General features: G+C 48.2%; 5 protein-coding genes across 5 annotated transcripts; 2 read left to right on the top strand and 3 right to left on the bottom strand.

Moving 5' to 3' along the window:
• Nucleotides 1-3,101: 3,101 nt before the first annotated feature.
• Nucleotides 3,102-4,409, top strand: GGI43DRAFT_394356 (uncharacterized protein). The gene is made up of 2 exons (XM_083204756.1): nucleotides 3,102-3,696; nucleotides 3,769-4,409. Exons 1-2 carry the CDS (start codon nucleotides 3,402-3,404, stop codon nucleotides 4,188-4,190), a joined length of 717 nt encoding a protein of 238 aa, XP_083065308.1. The 5' UTR covers nucleotides 3,102-3,401; the 3' UTR covers nucleotides 4,191-4,409.
• A 201-nt stretch (nucleotides 4,410-4,610) lies between these two features.
• GGI43DRAFT_379837 (uncharacterized protein) lies at nucleotides 4,611-5,945 on the bottom strand (the record flags this gene model as incomplete). Its single annotated transcript, XM_083202900.1, has 3 exons — nucleotides 4,611-5,202; nucleotides 5,266-5,793; nucleotides 5,869-5,945. 3 exons carry the CDS (start codon nucleotides 5,943-5,945, stop codon nucleotides 4,611-4,613), a joined length of 1,197 nt encoding a protein of 398 aa, XP_083065307.1.
• Nucleotides 5,946-6,376: 431 nt separating this feature from the next.
• On the top strand, nucleotides 6,377-7,597 carry GGI43DRAFT_429703 (uncharacterized protein; the record flags this gene model as incomplete). Its single annotated transcript, XM_083209146.1, has 2 exons — nucleotides 6,377-6,435; nucleotides 6,489-7,597. The coding sequence occupies 2 exons, from the start codon at nucleotides 6,377-6,379 to the stop codon at nucleotides 7,462-7,464; spliced, it is 1,035 nt and encodes a 344-aa protein (XP_083065306.1). The 3' UTR covers nucleotides 7,465-7,597.
• Nucleotides 7,598-7,730: 133 nt separating this feature from the next.
• On the bottom strand, nucleotides 7,731-11,834 carry GGI43DRAFT_420517 (Sar family guanine nucleotide exchange factor SEC12; the record flags this gene model as incomplete). Its single annotated transcript, XM_083207829.1, has 5 exons — nucleotides 7,731-9,374; nucleotides 9,448-9,638; nucleotides 9,706-9,779; nucleotides 10,148-11,509; nucleotides 11,602-11,834. The coding sequence occupies 5 exons, from the start codon at nucleotides 11,832-11,834 to the stop codon at nucleotides 7,731-7,733; spliced, it is 3,504 nt and encodes a 1,167-aa protein (XP_083065305.1).
• Nucleotides 11,835-13,198: 1,364 nt separating this feature from the next.
• On the bottom strand, nucleotides 13,199-16,482 carry GGI43DRAFT_420516 (bZIP transcription factor; the record flags this gene model as incomplete). The annotated part of the gene is made up of 2 exons (XM_083207828.1): nucleotides 13,199-15,203; nucleotides 16,436-16,482. 2 exons carry the CDS (start codon nucleotides 16,480-16,482, stop codon nucleotides 13,199-13,201), a joined length of 2,052 nt encoding a protein of 683 aa, XP_083065304.1.
• Between the last annotated feature and the right edge of the window lie 680 nt (nucleotides 16,483-17,162).

Raw genomic sequence — 17,162 nt, 5'->3', positions numbered from 1 at the left:
ACCGCACTGTCCGAGGAGCTAGGATTAGAATACTCTTCTGCATCAGAAGACAGCAGCAGCAGCAGCAAAGGAGGGCGCCCATGGGTCCAGCTATTTTGCTGCAGTCAATGGATCTGGCTACCGGTACTCCGTCCAGGTTGACCATTTGTCTATTCGCCACCTGAAATCAGCTGCTTCAGCTCCAGCCTGACTCGCGAATCTGTTTACCTGACAGATATCACTTTGGGATGTAACAGTTGTTGTTCTCAGATCAACAGGCCGTAACATTTCGATCTCTCCCAGAAATTCTTTGAAATAGCCTTCAAATCGCGTTTCTCGGACCTAAGCTAGCTAGCAGGCGGCACTGGGCATTGTGACTCAATGTTCTACAGCGTCTTATGGAGTATAACATTCACCGCTCTAGCTGTCAGTGTTGTATCCTCGGCGGTTCAAAAGGGGCTTTCTGCAGCACAGGCAACAGCTCACAAAACATTGATAACAACCCACGGCCTATATTCGGTCGATACAGGCTGCTTAAAACTGCGTCAGTGCAAATCCCTTCTGTTGATCTTCTCGAAAGATCTCACCTGGCGATAGTCGGTGGATGGGGATGTGCGCGCAAATTGCTGTGTCACACCCTTACCGGGGTCCGGACCGCAGACAGGTGCTAGTAGCAGTCCTAGTACAAGTACGAATGGATGAACCGGGGCTAAGCTGGTCGACGGAATCTCCCCCCTCCCAATAAACTACGTACGATAGACTGAGCTTACAATCTTATTGCTCATACCGAGATTCAATCGAGAGGCTGCGCTAGCCAGGTATGTATGAAGTTACGCACCAGCAAATCGACATCTGGTGTCTGGTACTCTCTTCATCGTTCGTTGGTGTTTACAAGTAGGACCCTTGCACAGACCCTTCAGTGGATGGGACACCACTCTGGGTAGCTATTCACCAAGCGAAACAGCACAGATGTTCCTCTCTTTCGCCCTGCCGATTTGGCCGACTCTGCCTCCTCTTGCCTCGTGTCAGCGGCCCTCCACTCTTTGATTGGACGCCCCCTCGGCAGCGCTGACGTTAGTTGGCAGCGCCATCGAGCCTACGGCTCTTTTGAGTGGTAGAAGATCATGCGCCGACTGCATTGACCTGGCATGGCGTTTCCCTCTAAACCTCTCCAGCCTTGTGGGTTGGGGCAAAAGATGGGCGCCGCCACGGCGATTAGCTGTTGTTAGCATGCCCGAGCAGCAGGGCCTTATGGCAGTCAGGGTGTTGTCGTGGCGTGCGTTTAATTTGTGGCATTTACTTAATAGTGCAGATTCATCGTTGCGCGTCCCCTTGTCTTTTCTTCGAGAAACGCCCGTAAAGAAACAAGACAAAAGAAGATGAATTGGTAGGCTACTTGGATAGCTGACTTACAAGACTGCGCTTTGTCTGACATTGGAGCCTTTTCCTTTCTCTTGCTTTTCCTTTCTCTCTTCTCTTTATTTTCATCTTGTTCCCTCCGATTGCATCTTTGACCATGTGTTGGTGCCCGGTGCCCTTGCGTAGGTTAATTGCGGAATCATGATTCGGCTGGCTATTTCTAGGATTGGTTAGCTCCTCGCTGCACACGCGTTACTCTACGATTTGTGAAGCTTTACTTATGATGGCGTGCTTGGCATTCGAGATTTAGATTTTGAAGGTGTTGATCTTTTCTTTTGCTTCCTCTTTCCTTTCCCCAATTGAAAGAATGGGGGGGATAGGGAGGGAAAGAAGGGCTACCGAATTGTGTAAAGCGTGCAGAATAGTGCGCCGGCGATAGTGCTGAGTCGGATATTTCCATTCATATAAGATTCTTTACCTAATCAAGTATTAAAAAGAGGAACCAAGTCCTCATCTTGTCTTATTCAAGGGATTTGTAGAAAGTTAGGTTTGAGTTGTACTACTTGGAGGAAAAAAATGTGAAAGCAACGTCCCCTGTTAACCCTCCCCCCTTTCCAATCAGGTCTCTTGAGAACGAGGCATCCCAACGCCACAGGCCGCCGTCTTTTCCCCCTTTGAGTGTATTCAGTAGTCTCGTGATTTCTCTCTTAGAAGCTTGTGCTGATTAGTTTGAGCAAAGTCTACATTACGAATAGCAAGGCTTATTGGTAGATGCCGGGTTGACAGCCGGCACTAGGGAAATCTTAATAAAACGTGTGCTGAAAAGGGGGGGGAGCATGCTTATTGTAATGTAATTAGTATTACATTCTTTGTAAATGTATTGGAATTGGTGAAGAGTGTATGCTGGAACTAAAACATGTCCAAGTAGCGGAGAATATGCAATGAAGTTGATAATTGCCTGAAGGTGCTTAATTGAACCATTTGATTCGAAAGAGAAGACTTGCAAATCACCCACGTTTATAGAATTGATACAAAGTTTCAACCTCTCTAAAGCGTCACATCACTCTAATTTATCGTTGAGATATTTTAAAGATTTACTAATTCGTTTTATCAGAGTTTGAGCGAGTCTCAGTAGCAGCTGTGTCGCGTTTGCAAGCTTTTGGCTCCAAATTGTATATACCCAGGTAGCTTCTGCTTCAGCATTGACAGCCAGTACTTCATTTTAAGAGCCGATACAGTCTTCAACTCCAAAAGTACCACTTTCTTCTGCTTTCTCATGATGAGCGATAAAGAAAAAGAAGAAATGAAGATGAGATTACGCAAAGGTGATGTTCGTAATTGATGTATCGATGCCAATCTTCTCAAGATCGCTTGCTCTTTTAGGCGCTTGTTCCTGGGGATCTTTACCGAGATATTATCCGCCAATATCTATTGGTCCATAGGATTCCGACAGCTGGTTGGTCCTCTATCTTCAGCCGCGCAACTCCTGAAGTTGGCGATGGAAGAACCACAAAGCAGTTGGAAACCTAATAAAGTACAAGTATAATACCATTTTAGAATACAGATTGCCTCTGAAGGCGCTCAATACATGTGTTCAGTCCATACAAGGTTTTTATCCCCGTTGTACTTCTACGTCATCAATTATATACTGGCCAAACGACTATCGATACCGACCAACAACGGCATGGTGGTGTATATTATCTCCACCACCCTGCATCACCCTGCATACTATGAGCTACCTCTATATTTCGCAACAGTGCGAGCATCAATATAGCATTTCCCTCCAACAATCTCAATCTCAATCCCAATTAAATTTCGTCTATTTATTCTTTATATTCTGCATTTGGTCTATTGAAGCCAACCAGCGACGCACCACCATGATTTTATATTAATTGTAATACCAAACTCTTTTTCAGCCTGTTGATACTTGCATCGTTTTTGGCGGTGGACGCTCATTAATGCTGTAATCTCAACATCGACACATAATATCTCGGCCTCGTCAAGCTTCCTTCTTTGCAAACTTCTTCGCAAACTTCTTGAGCAGTTCAACCTGTTCCACAATCATGGCCGAAGAAGAAATGTTTCAAGACTTCCCCGCAGCTGAACCAGACGGATATCTTCACCATGGATCTATCCCTTTCGGAGATGACCAATTTTCAGACAGCACTATTGCGGGGATCGACATTGACTTCGAAGGGACTACTGCAGGGATTGGGTCTCGCTTCGAAAACTCTGTTTCAGAACTCGAACTTGAGTTCGAAGGGGTTATCGAAGACACCGAATTCAACTTCGAGAATGCAGGAATTGGAACCTGGCACGAGCCATTCCCGGAACAAGAGCAAATCTCTGATGCAAGTGGTACGCACGGCTAAACCTCAATTGTCTCTACTAGCTGCTAACCATGAACTATCCGGCTGGATGGTTTGATAGGTTCATCTCAGTCTGCCACTACTCCAGGCCAGAGTGCCACCAGCCAATACAATAGCCAGGTTGAGTCAGATGCAGCCAGCTATATAGGTGGCACCACGGCAACTACCGTTTCAGTATATTTCCTAGAGAATATACCCGAGCACCATGATGCGGGCCAGTCTAATCTGGGCCTCTCTTCTATCCGGCCCGATCTCTTATCACGTATAATATGTCCTGATTGCCCCAGCGATTTCACCAATTCGAGATCTGATAGCTATGCACGCCACAGAAAGGAGGTACATGAACTGGGAAAATATCCCTGTCCCCACCAAGAGTGCGAGAAATTCAGGGTCCCTTTCAAAAGACGTTATAAACTGCGATATCATGTTGAAAAGTCGTGTAAAATTGCGCGTCAGCTTAGAGAGACAACATCTACCGGTTAGGATGAGGCTGGTAATCTACTGGGAGCCGAATCAAGATGACTGACAGTCTTTTATTTTGGGTAAACTGGCAATGCGATTGCGATCAATTCAAGATATTCTAGACTTATATTACATCTACATAAATAGTTTCCTTTCATTTGGCTTATGGAGAAATGCACTTATTGGATTTAAAGGAATGGCTAGATTGATTGAACAACAATACTACTTTCATTTACAGTAGACTCGCCTCCATTTACCCTAAGTTGATCATCCCTGGTAGATATAGTTGATCTCTATATTCTATCAGAGGATATCTTCCACGCTCAGGCCATCAAGTCAATAAGACGCATCACCTTTCATAGTGTATTCGTTGCTTGAGACTATTTTACTGTAAAACCGTTCATGAGCTGCGTATATGAACGGATGATAATCTCACCAACTCTAATCTATACCAGTACGTAGAGGTCCTCCAACCGTGGTGACAGACGCTCCTACTGTAGTGATCGAAGCCGCTACTGTGGTTATTGAAGCTTTCCAAGGCTGAGGCAAAGGAGGAGGTTGTGGCGGTTGCACTGTAACCTCGAGATCATTCAACATCGCCTTGGCATCTCCATTTTCCTCCAAAACAGTGGTTACTACCTCAACATCAGAGAGTCTTCTATCCCCATTGCCATTATCATCTGGACATCTCTCCCGCTCTAGTTTCATATCGATAATCATGCTTAGCTCCGGACAGTATTCGAGTATCTCCTTTCGACGAGCTGCGGCCCCCCATATCTCTTCGTTCAAATTTAGCCCACCCTCACGAATGTGATAGCCCATAGGCCTCTCCATGTCGACACCTTCAACAGCAATGGCACCATCCAGCTCAGATGCCACTTTAGCTCCAGGCAGCACCCATAGACGTTTTCCGAACCACTCATCTTCCGGTTCTGAATCGTTGAAGCGTACTTGAAAGCTGAGAATCTGTTTAATCACTGATACTCGTCGGAGAGAGAGGCCACCATTGCCGGAGAAACGGCCGTCATCAATTCTATACCGTGCGTGTTACGTCAGAAATGAATGCAGCTTTTACAAGATAGGATCAAGCACACACCGCGAAGCACCTGTCCAATCCCAATCAAGCCAGTCATTCAAACTTGTCTCTGAGTTTGCGCATAGAATGCTGTCATGCTCATATTTTAAAATCCACTCTATATCTGGCAGGAACTCATCATAAAATCTCGAATCGGTAAGCAGCCTGAAAACGTCCTCTTTACTGGCGATGCTCCAGGGAGGAGGAAGTTCTATCAAATCCAGCTTGCCAATGACCTGCTGGTGCTTGATCGAGTAAGCTTGACTGACGCTGTGAATACTCTCACGCGAACCAATAAGGAGGAATCGCCAGTCGGGTGGCACCACCGTTGTCATGTGTAATATGAGAGGGGATAGGTGAGGTAAAGGCCTGGCTTCGATGAGAAGAGCAAGTTTAGACGAGTTATAAGCGGCGCGAGGGTCTTTGGTGAGTGGAATTGGCCAGTCTAACTTCACATTGGGAATCATTTTTCGTGCTTCTTCAAGCCTGGATGAGAAATTGGATGCGATGACGGGTTCATATTGAGAGTGTAAACGACCCAGATACCACCTAGAGGCAGATGTCTTAGCAGTTGAATTCTGATTGAAGACTGAATTCGAAGCTGGAAGCTAATATTTAACCTACATGAAGATCAAGAGGATTGGAAAGAAGAGCCTAGCAGGGGCGACGGAGAGAATTCCTGAGCTGTTGAATCCAGACATGGTGATAGCGATGGTTGGGTGCTGATGCAGTCAGAAAAGCTCTTATTGCGACAGTCGAACTGGCTTAGAGAGCAAGATTGAAGCAATCAAATAGTAACAATGTAGTTACCTATTATTTTCCATACTATTGCCTGCCTATAAATTGATTCAGGCGGTGAAGATAGAGTTCTTCAAGCACCCATATTGGGAAGGATCGATATACGTACTTACTTCAACATGTCGCCTGCTAATCGACTCTGAAGGATCAAAGATTTCGAACTACTATCAGCAATTGCCAATGGAAATAATAAAAAGAAAGCAAATTGCACTTCATATGGGCCCAATGTTTTGTCCCGTCTTCATTCATCCATCACGTCACTAAACAACACTCAGTGGCCTAGTTCAACGGGATGCCCACCAATCACTATGTTCAATTCCTCCGAAATAGGACGATGACATTTCTTTGGAACTCTAGACGAAGACGATTCGTGTTATTGTGGATAGCTATCGTGTTGGTCCACGCTTTCAATATTTCTCATATACCTTTATCTAACTGTATACTAGCCTCTTCCTCCCATCGCTCACGTACCTCGTCTCCAACTCCAACGTCTCCGTATACATACCACGCATCACCTTTGAGTATCCAGACAGGCCACGAAAAAATCCATACAACGCTTCCAAAGTCGCCATCCTCATCGAAAATCGCCCCACTGCTATTCTAGCACCAATTCTTCTACACTTTATATCCGTCGTGCCGCCAGATTGGCAGTTCCGCTTCATGGGGTCCCCCCTTTCTGTGGCTTCAGTCAACCGCTCCGTCGCCATCCAGCATCAAGTTGCCTCTGGCAAGCTTGATCTTACATATATCCCCGAAAACATGAGCACAAACGGACAAGAGGAAATCAGCCAATTTCTTACCACGCTCTGGCTGTACGAGGTTGTTCTTCAACCGGCAGAGTGGCTGCTGGTCTTCCAAACAGACTCTATGCTCTGCGCGAATAGCAGACTGAACCTGAACGACTTCTTAGAATACGACTGGGTCGGAGCGCCATGGAACCCAGGCGGACAATGGGGTGGGAATGGAGGCTTATCGCTGAGGCGTGTGAGCCGCATCATCGACATCCTGCGCAACCAGCGACGCGCCAACGACTCAGAACCCGAGGACGTTTGGCTCTCCGAACGTCTTGCCCATCATCCCAACGGCAAAGTGGCTAATGGATCCGTGTCACTGACATTCTCTGGTGAGATGCACGGTGAGCAGCCAGAACAGACTACGAATAGTTCAAGCAGTTCAAGTAGATCTAGAATTGGGCAAGTCGACGATGGCGAGCATATGCCAGGAGTAGATGACTGGAGAGTAGGATTTTACGAACCAATGGGATACCACATTGGCGGCAGCGGTTCTTTTCTCCATAGTCCTATTTGGGGATCGCCAAAGCTGAGGGAGCACACGTGGAAATACTGTCCGGAGATCAAAATGACATTGGCAATGGATATAGCCAAGTATATCCCTGGTAACTGCGGCGCAACATGGATATGAATACGGATGGCTTTTGAAAAGAGATTAAGTATTCATATACAGTTGAAAGATTCACTATAGACCTATTCTTTTGAGACTAAATGTTATAAGGGGTCCAGACCTTTATCTGCCCAAAATCCTCCAAATTTAGCTTAGAAATAGATGTGCCTAGCAATTAATTAAAACTTCTCCCAGCTACTTCATTCATAAAGCCAGATTAACCACCGTATTAAACATATCGTTACAATGAGAACAAAATAGGGGATAGGCGCAAAGGAAACGGCCCTTTAAGCCAGCCCTTCCGCCACAGCATGGCCAACAGCACCTGCAAGTTCACCAAACAAGATGCCCCTGAACACGCTCTCGCCCATATTCTGCGTCCACGCGCCTGCCTTCTGCAGCCTCTGCTTCCAGGCATTCTTCTGCGCAGCGGGTAATTCGTCCCAAGTCTTGGCGGGGCCGTGGACTTCTTCATCGTGGACATCCAAGGCGATCTTCGTACCGCCAGGGCTGTCTTCAGCATCCACAATAGGGTGGTCCGCTTCCCACATAACGAGAGTCTCTGCGGTGTTGACACCGCTGCCAGCCAGCTTTGAGATGAGAAAGTCCTTGTTGAAAGCAGCCGGGGGGTGGGTCGGATCGCGCAAGGTGCCATGCCAAGACGGGAGGAACTTCTGCGCATTGATGATAGGCTTGCTCATGCCATACATTTCCATAATACCCTGTCCGATAACGGCCATGATGAGGATAATAAGAGTAAGGGTGACGACGACAGGTCGCTTGGAAGGCGGCTTGGCACGCATGGCGGTGACATATCGGGCTGCCGTATCATCGACCGGCTTTCCAGCGGATACGTCAATATGTCGCTTCAAAGCGATGCTATGAACAGTGACGACACTCTGGAGGGTAATACTGGCCAGCTTGAGGAACTGCTGAGTGACGTGTTGCTTGGGAGGGATGAAATTGGAAAAAGCCAGACCGGTGATATTATCGCCTTTGTGGGCATCCTTCAGTGTGTAGAGTGGATTTAAGTTGGAGAGAAGCTCTATAGAGGCAAGAGCCTTGTGATCCATGCTATAAAAGTAAATAGAAGAGTCGTTGCCAGCTACCGCAATGACAAACTGCGTGTTGCCCACGGGAGTCAACGGAGACGCAGGTGGCGATGCGTTTGCAACAGCAAGGGCCGTTGCAGATATATTCTTCGGGATACGGACTGTCGCAGATATACGCGCCTTGTTGTGGCCTGGGGTTGGCAATCGGAATCCCTGGAGGATAACACCGCTTGACTTTGGTAGATTGGCAGCGGCAAGAATAAAGCTGGGTGTCACAAATCGAATCGAGCGGAACGCAGCCAGTTCGCCGTGGTCATCTGTCATTGTGAAAATGAGCTCTGGATCGCTGTTCTTCTTGCCAATCTTGACCAGGTATAGCTCGTACTTGTGGCAGTAAGCAAGCAAGTACTCTCCGTCTTCGGCTTGAATAATATCCAGATCCTCTGCATCATTTTCCAACGCTAAGACACCCTTGGACTTAGGTTTCGGCCCCGAAGCATCAAAAATAGACAGCTGAGGCTCCTTGCACATGCGTGTGGCGGCAGCGCCAATGGATCCAGAGATGCGAAGTACGGGTTGGTAAGTGTCGGCATCCGGGTTCGTGAAGAAGGCGCTTCGAGACACCTCTGCGACCTGTACATCGGGGTTCTGAGCACCGGCGGCTCGCGACTTGGTTTGCTCGACGGAAAACGTTCGGAGATGGAAATTCTTGCCCTTGGACATCTCTTTGGGGCTCGAGTTGATGCCGGCGTAGACATAGGACGGCTTGTCGTCTGCGCTGTCGGCAACGGCGATCGACATGACAGAGTCTTCATCGCGGGAAAGAGCAATGTCTCCAGCTACTCGTAGTTCGCCCTGGTCAACGGTTTCAACCACGGACTATAGAGAAAAGGATGGTTAGCAATCAAGGCTAGACAAGCTATTGCACAAGGTACCACAGAGAGTCACGCACAATCTTGTTGGCCACGCCAGAGCGCCCAGCACCACCTCCTCCGCCGACAACTAAACGATTCGCATCTTGAGGATCAAAGCTGACTGCGTACAACGGATAGTCGAGCTTTATGTTGGCTTGGGGGAATGGCAGCGCCATGGTGATCGATGATGTCAGGGTTAGGTATCGCGGTCGTGTGGATTGTTTATTCGCTTCTTTCGCCAAGTCCAAAAGAAAGGGAAGAGTGCGATACAAGCAGGACAAAAAGAAGTAGCGGACGGCCGTTGATTGAGAATTGGGCGCGTTCAGGTTTAGGGAGCCATCGAGATGATTCCAGCGACGAATGCACGAGGCTGAAGTTTGTGGCCAGATAGTCGAATGGCGGGAGCTCGGCGAGATTTGGCGGGGGATGATAGCTGGGAGCTGCAGCTGACAGGGATGGTTTAGCGGCATGGATTTAGTACTTGGTACCTCCGTACCTCCACCTTCAATTGTTAGCAGCCGCATTAAAATCAACTACATACCACCAACTTAGCAATAATAGCATTAGTAGTGGCTATTTCTGTCGGGCCGAATTCCTCTATAACTTAACAAGCATTTCCATTTATACCCGGTCATTATCTTGAATTGGCCAAATAGTCGACGGTGAATAAGACAGTGCGTACGAATAGGTGCTGCCAAATACATTTCCAAGCTTCGTTTATACTCGCATCCAACTCACTCATCCGTCAAGTTCACAAACACCGCTTTAACAGTATAATATCCCTTCAATCCATCTTCACCGAGCTCTCTTCCAAACCCGCTCTCCTTCACTCCTCCAAACGGAACTCTTGTATCGGAATCATTGCTGCTATTCACCCACACCATTCCCGCTTCCAGCTCCCGAGCCACGCGATGTGCTCTTCCCAGATCTTTTGTGAAAACTGCGCCCGCAAGCCCATACCTAGTCGCATTGGAGATTTCTATGGCTTCTTCTTCGCTTTTGAATCGCGCAATTGCTGCTACTGGACCGAATATCTCCTCCTGAAAGGCTGCTGCGTTGGTGTCGACATTTGTAAGGATAGTCGGTGGAACGAAGAAGCCCTTTGAGGGCAATTTCCCGCGAGGATGAAAGACTTCAGTACCAGCAATCTGTGCCGATGATATGTAGGATACGATGCGTTCTGCGTGCGCCTTGCTGATCTGGGGCCCTTGATATGTCTTGGAGTCAAATGGGTCTCCCAGGATTGAAGTCTCTTCCGTAAAAGCCTTGAATCTCTCCACGAAACTATCGTAGATTCCATCTTGCACTAACAGCCGTGATGTTGCCGTGCACATTTGCCCTTGGTTGGCCATGACTCCCTCGTGTGCCCATCTCACAGCCTGCTCCAGATTCGCGTCGTCAAACACAATCAGCGGTGACTTGCCTCCCGTCTCGAGAGTTACGGCTTTTAGTGTATCGGCTGCCATGCGCATCACTTCTTTACCTGTCGCTGTGCTACCAGTAAAGGAAATTTTATCCACTTCCGGATGACGCGCCAGAGCAGCGCCAGCCTCTCCACCACGTCCGCTGATGATGTTGATAACTCCTGGTGGAAAGCCCGCTTCACGTATGAGTTGCGCCATGTAAAGCATGGATAATGGTGTCTGCTCTGCCAGTTTGAGCACTACCGTGTTTCCGCACGATAGGGCAGGGCCAAGTTTCCACGCTGCCGTGTCAAGGGGATAATTCCAGGGGATTATCTGGCCGCATACGCCGACAGGGTGCTTAACTGTGTAGGCCATCTTCTTCGTTCCAATATCAATCACCGAACCTTGGTTTTTATCTGCCCATCCAGCGTAATAGCGGAGCACCTCGGAGAACTGCGGGACATCGTAGCTTCGTGATATGGATAGCGGCTTGCCATTGTCGAGCGTCTCGATGGCAGCAAGTGTTTCTCCATGCTCGTCTACTAAGTCTGCCAACTGGTTCATCAAATGGCCCCGCTCAGTCCCTGACAGTAGCTTCCACGAAGGTTGCTTGAGTGCTTCACGAGCAGCTTGAACTGCTCTGTCTACATCGGGCCCTCCAGCTGCGAATACAGAGCAGATATCCTGTTCTGTGCTGCGCCAGATTGAAAGAGTCAGTAAACAAAGTAGGGCCCGCAAATGCATTCATCCACATCTAGGAAGAGTATAACAGATGGCAATACACACTATGGATTGGTGGTAGTAAGCTTATCCCCTCTAACACTTTCAGTAAATTGGTTGTTGATAAATAAACCCAAGGGCTGGTTCCATCTTGTTCCATTTGGTGCGGTTAGTTCAGTTTCTAGATGGGACGATGACAACCGTTGAGAATGGCTAAACTGCCGAATAAAGCCCAGTCGATGGACAGCATTTGGAGCAGGCTTCATCAGCTTTGCTACTGCTGTGCATCTCCTTAACATCTTGAATGGTTCTCTAATGCGTGATACCTTGCATAATCAAACAAAAAGAAGGCCTTAATTTGGACTTCACATTTACTCAAAGTCGCAGTTGCTATGAACTTGATAAAACACAATGGTTCATCCAGCTCTATAGTAGGTATCCAGAGCTAGGTTGAAGCTACTCTAATATTCAAGGTACGTTTGAATATTAGCTATCGCCCCACTATTCGGAGATCGGATCTGTTGTCTCCGATATAATATGGTACGTGCCATGCTGGACTGCGGCAAATCTAACCTGCTTCGAGCAGAACTAGAACTTCACGATATCATAGGATTTTCTTCAAGTGGCTGTCAAGGTAAGAATAAACACGTTTTTTTTCTACTGCGCACTTTTTCTTTTTCTTTTTGACCATGTTGTGTTGTTTTTTGGCTACCCATATAAGAGATCTAAAGCACAGGCATACTCATCCTATCTCTAGCAACTTCCTACGCAATTTATTCTCTATTAGTCAATTCAGTATTCTGCTGAATTGACTGGCTTCTCCTGTGCCTAAATAGATGCGAGAGATACTTTCACTATTTTCGGAAAAATAAAATTTCACAAATCTGATTATATATCTACCTTATTCCTATAGCTAGAGTAGAACCAAATTTCAAAGACATATAAGAGCAAATGGTGGCATATAATGAGTGAATAGCCTAGCCTTCATTGAATACTATGACCCAAACTCTCCCCAATTTTATTATTTTCTAATTTTTTAAAAGTATTCTTCCGTGTGTAGCATTGATCCACTAGGGGTATCTCTTCGCTGATCGTAGGTGGACACCCTTCAGGGCAAACATTTCATAACAGATAAACAGATAGACAAACGAATGCAGTATTGAATCAAAGAGTTGATTCATTCAACTCGATCTATTTTATTTTCAACTTTTTTTGTGGTTGAGCGAATCATTCTCATAAGAGCGAGGAAGAGAGAAGAAGCCTTCCGCTGTCTCAAGTCCACAGATAGATTAAGCAAGCATAGATAGAGGCCGGTCGCTTGGTTAACCGGAAAACAGCAATAAATAAAATGATAGTATCAAGAGTGTTATTAAAGAAAGGAATAGTATGGTAAAGGCGAATTACTATGCGTAAAATCAGAAGTGTCGGTCGCCCGACGTAGATTGTATTTGCGCTGGTACAAGCCAGAAACTCCCCAAAAAAAAAAAGTTTTTAAATGCTGTGTCCAAATCCAAAGAAGAAAATTAGTCATATGGAAGTGATGAAATATTATAAGTATGGGTGAGATTGGTCTGGGGGTGCTGCATCATTGCCGATGCTAGCACAAACATAATTTCAGGAGGAGAGCCATGTTCGAAGTCGCACAGCAGGCAGCTGAATATTGCTACCAGCGGGTGCTATCTTGGTGCTTTCTTGGCGCAGTTGCCCAACCAGTCTCTAGGTGGGATGGCTGAGCTGCTCTCCACTGCCCAGTTCTCAAGTCTTGTTCTTGAGGTTGCCCGGGGACCAGTCCGGACATGGCTGGAGGCGGTCCCTCCATCACTCGTAACGGCGGCAATCTCTCTCCGCTGGTTGAAGAAGTTGCAGATGAGGGCCTTGGCGGAGGTGCGCCATAAGCTTGGTTATGCATCGACGGAAGGCCGTGCGGCTGAGCACCATACATCGGAGGCGAAAAATCTGGACGATCGTCGGTGCGCCGAATTGGTACGGGGCGCTCTGCTGATGATACTTCGCTCAGATAACCTTGAGTAGGAGTGGGAATGTGATGAGACTGCATTAGGGGGCTTCTATCCACAAAGCTGATACTCTTCGATAGAACCGGGCTGGGTGGCCCGGCTGCATGGTTGCTCACTGCTGGCGTCCGGGCCACAACATCTCTAAGCCGATTGCGATCGCTCCTGTAAAAGTCCCGCTGATTTTCGAGTTCCTCTATTTGCTGCAGCATCTGCTGTCGCTCTTCCTTCAGTTCCTGCAGGTGCTTCATGTTCTCCTCCTGTAAGGTCTTCTTCTTTCTACGATGGCGTGTCGAGGCTTTTGCATTTCGTTGTCTCTTTTCGTCCGCTTTCTTTGATGCCTGGGAGTAGTCTACTTGAACGGGGATCGGCGTATCACTACCTGGCAAAGTCATGTAAGCCTGTTGGGATTCCATCCCAACAAACGAACCTGCCTGTCGGCGCAATATATCTGGCCATGTCGATGTTCCCTCGGTTAGGGAACCTCCTGTTTCCGAAAGCGGTCGACTAGTGGACATACCGGCGATTCCATGCTGCAGTTGCGAAGATGTATGCTGCAATCCATGTGATCGACTCTGAAGTTCTCCTGGCGGTGGGATTGTCGGTGGCTGTACATAAGGGGCATCCAAGGGGCGGGCCAAAGGCTGAGAAAGAGATCTTGGTGGAGTTACCATCGGGGTATGCGGACCAGACGCGATTCCTGACGACTGTTGAAGTCCAGGAGCATGCCTGGGTTCATCGGGAGTGTCCTGCTCATAAGGTCGTTTTGTGGGAAGCATGCTGGGAGCCAAAGGTTGTCGCGGATCAAGGTCTCTTGGAGAGTGATTCTGGCCCAGACTCGACATTCGGGGAGCCCTGGGGCTGAGTATCTTCCTCGGATTATCCATTATAGGGAAAGGGTACGCTGTCGATGGAGAGTTTCGTTCGGATATCGGATGTCTGCCTGCAGGCACCACACCTGCGGTAACTGGAGTCGTTGGTACGGAGCCGGTATCGGCATGGCCAGAGAAATAAGGACGCGGTACACCATAAGGAGTCGAAGATGCTGGGTAGACAGGTTCTGCTTCCCTTGCTCGTGAAGATGGTCTTCCTCTGGGATCAGAGCCCATGGAATGTACCTCGGGCGGGTTCAAGATATTATGGACTCCAAAGGACTTGGCTGAATGCTGAGCAGCACGGCCAATCTCAGGGGAGGCCCCAGTTGTTTCATACCGTTGCGACTTGAACTGAGAGAAGGGGACTTGTTCATTACTAACAGGAGATCTCGAAGAGAGACGAGAGGGCGAGCGATGGCCAGGTCCCCTTTGCGACATTGAGGCCCGATCACCTGCGCACTCCTGATCTCGAGGATCAGTGCATCGACTCCTTTCGTTTCCAAGCAAGAATCGCAAATTGTTGATTTTGGGAGACTTGATACGGGATAGGGTCTTAGATAGCCACGAGGGAGTAGTTGGCGTACTGGGGGAGTTTGGCGTCGTAGCCCCAGAGGAGTCGGTGGCAGGATCAGGGCTGTCCTTGACTCGAGGCAGCGCCTGTTGCCGCACGTCTACGGATGAGTTCGCCAGGGCGACCGTGGTGTAGTTGGGGACCGGCTGGGATTGATACCCAAACAGCCCCAATGATAATCGGTGGTAAATAATTCGGATAGAGATCCGGCTGCAGAATAGGAGGGGACGGCGGGCGGTTGAGCCGACTGTCCACGATGCAATCCGCTCTTCTATCTAGCTCAACAAACTCCTCGCCTGGCACCGAATCGAGATGGATGAAAGATTGATTCGAAGGGTTGCGGCCCGCGAAATGAAATATTAATGCTTTGTCACGGCTTGTGTGCTGTGGCCAGGCACCCTAGGAAGGCCTTAGACGGTCTATCAAAGATATTTCGATCGAAGATATAAACTCGTTCCCAATAGATCGAACAAGCCAATATCCAACGAAAAATCTGCTTAGTATTACGCAGTCAAAACGTCAGCTGAAACGGGTGATTCGGTTAGACTCTCAGCTCAGTTCAGACGTATGTATTGCTATCAAAGTTAGCTCAAGTGACGGGAAGCGTCTTCTCGATGCAATAAAGAAATATAGAATCCCGTCGGTGGATATTTATGGTAATTATGAGATATCGAGTGATCAGATGGCCCAGCCAGGAATCTGCCCGTTATACAGTTTTCTTGCCTCCACAAGAGGAGGGGAAAGAGGGGAATTGAATGCCGAACTGCCTCTAGGGGGGCATTCCACGACTCAACGCCCAGCTTTCGAGAGGCTGCAATCCGCTCTCGTGGGATCCGGGTGTTCGATGAATCTCAAAAGTCTTCTGGCCCGCGGATCTCAGATTGCGTGCAGTCTCCTCTTGGTGGCACTCGCGTATTGGGAGATTCGAGCGGGAGGTCAGGCAAGGAAGGATGAGGGGCGTAATTCGAGCAATCGAGAATGCGAGAGTGAAAGAAGTGAAATAGGAAGCCACAAGCCAAGAAAACAATCGGGATAAGGCAGAAAGGAAAGGCTGAAGCTGGGACTTGGAATTGAGAGGCGATGCCAGGGAAGGAACTGCTTACCTGAACAAAAGTGAAGTCTCGGTGAGGCAAGTACCACCGCAGAGCAGACTACACTACTCTGTACTTTGTACAAATCACGCTGACCCAGAGAGAAAATCAGTGCCTTTTGGGCAGTTAGGTGCACTCCAAGTCCTACAACTCCCGGTCGAGAGATCAGAAAGACCTTGGAGTTTCTATCTCGGATTCAGCCTCGAAGACTTGGAAGCAGCCTGAAGAGACGGGGGTTTCAACAATATCAAGAATCACTCGTAGCACCAACAATGAAGGATAAAGCAGAGGAAGAGGAAGTGAAGTGACGAGAAAAGAAGTGACGAGAAAAGAAGCGATGGAAGGGTTCACAACAGAGCTTTTGGCTGGCGAAGGATGGCAAGCCACACTGGGAGCATTGGCTGTTAACGGTTCGGCCGCCCACAGCTTCGTCTTGAAATATGCCACGCCGGCCCCTTGTCGTCTCGATGAAGAAAGCCCCAGTACTGCTACGAAAGCATTCGCATGGTCACGCCAGCCCAATGGTCCGTCCCACAGCCAAGGGTTTCTGAGCGAGCATGGGGGTGGAGGCGCCACAAGTACATGGAGATTTTTTTCATGGATAGAGCCATCAGTGATTCGACCATGCCGAGCCAGACCAGGGATAGCGAAACGTCAGTCGAGCTACTTGTACAAGCAGGTAGAGGTGCAGGAAAGCCGCAGCAAGACCCCATTGCTGTCATCTCCACTTTGAAGAGCCCGCTAGTAGCATTACAGCTCTTGTCTCTGTTCTGGGTCCACGACGGTGTTGGAGTCGGCAGCGGCGAGCAGGGATACCTGAGCTGCGTCTTAGTTTCCAGGTGTGCGCTCACTACTGTACTATCTATCACTCGTTCACCCCTCCCCCCTTTTTTACCTTCCAACAACCCTTTTTACTGACAGGGCTCAGAGGCACCAGAAGGTTGGTTTGGTCTAGCACCGGGACTAGCCAGCAGTTGCTAGCATCGATGGATATGCTGCTAGTATGAGCACGGAGTCCTCTGCCTGGCATCACCGCAACGATCGGCTGGCTCGCAGTATGACAGGTCCGGGACTACCT

Source organism: Trichoderma evansii (genome assembly GCF_050947405.1).
Source record: "Trichoderma evansii strain SZMC 28006 chromosome Unknown GGI43scaffold_2, whole genome shotgun sequence".
NCBI lineage: Eukaryota > Fungi > Ascomycota > Sordariomycetes > Hypocreales > Hypocreaceae > Trichoderma > Trichoderma evansii.
The sequence above is the reverse complement of the archived record's forward strand: the minus strand, read 5'-3'. Positions and strand labels throughout refer to the sequence as shown.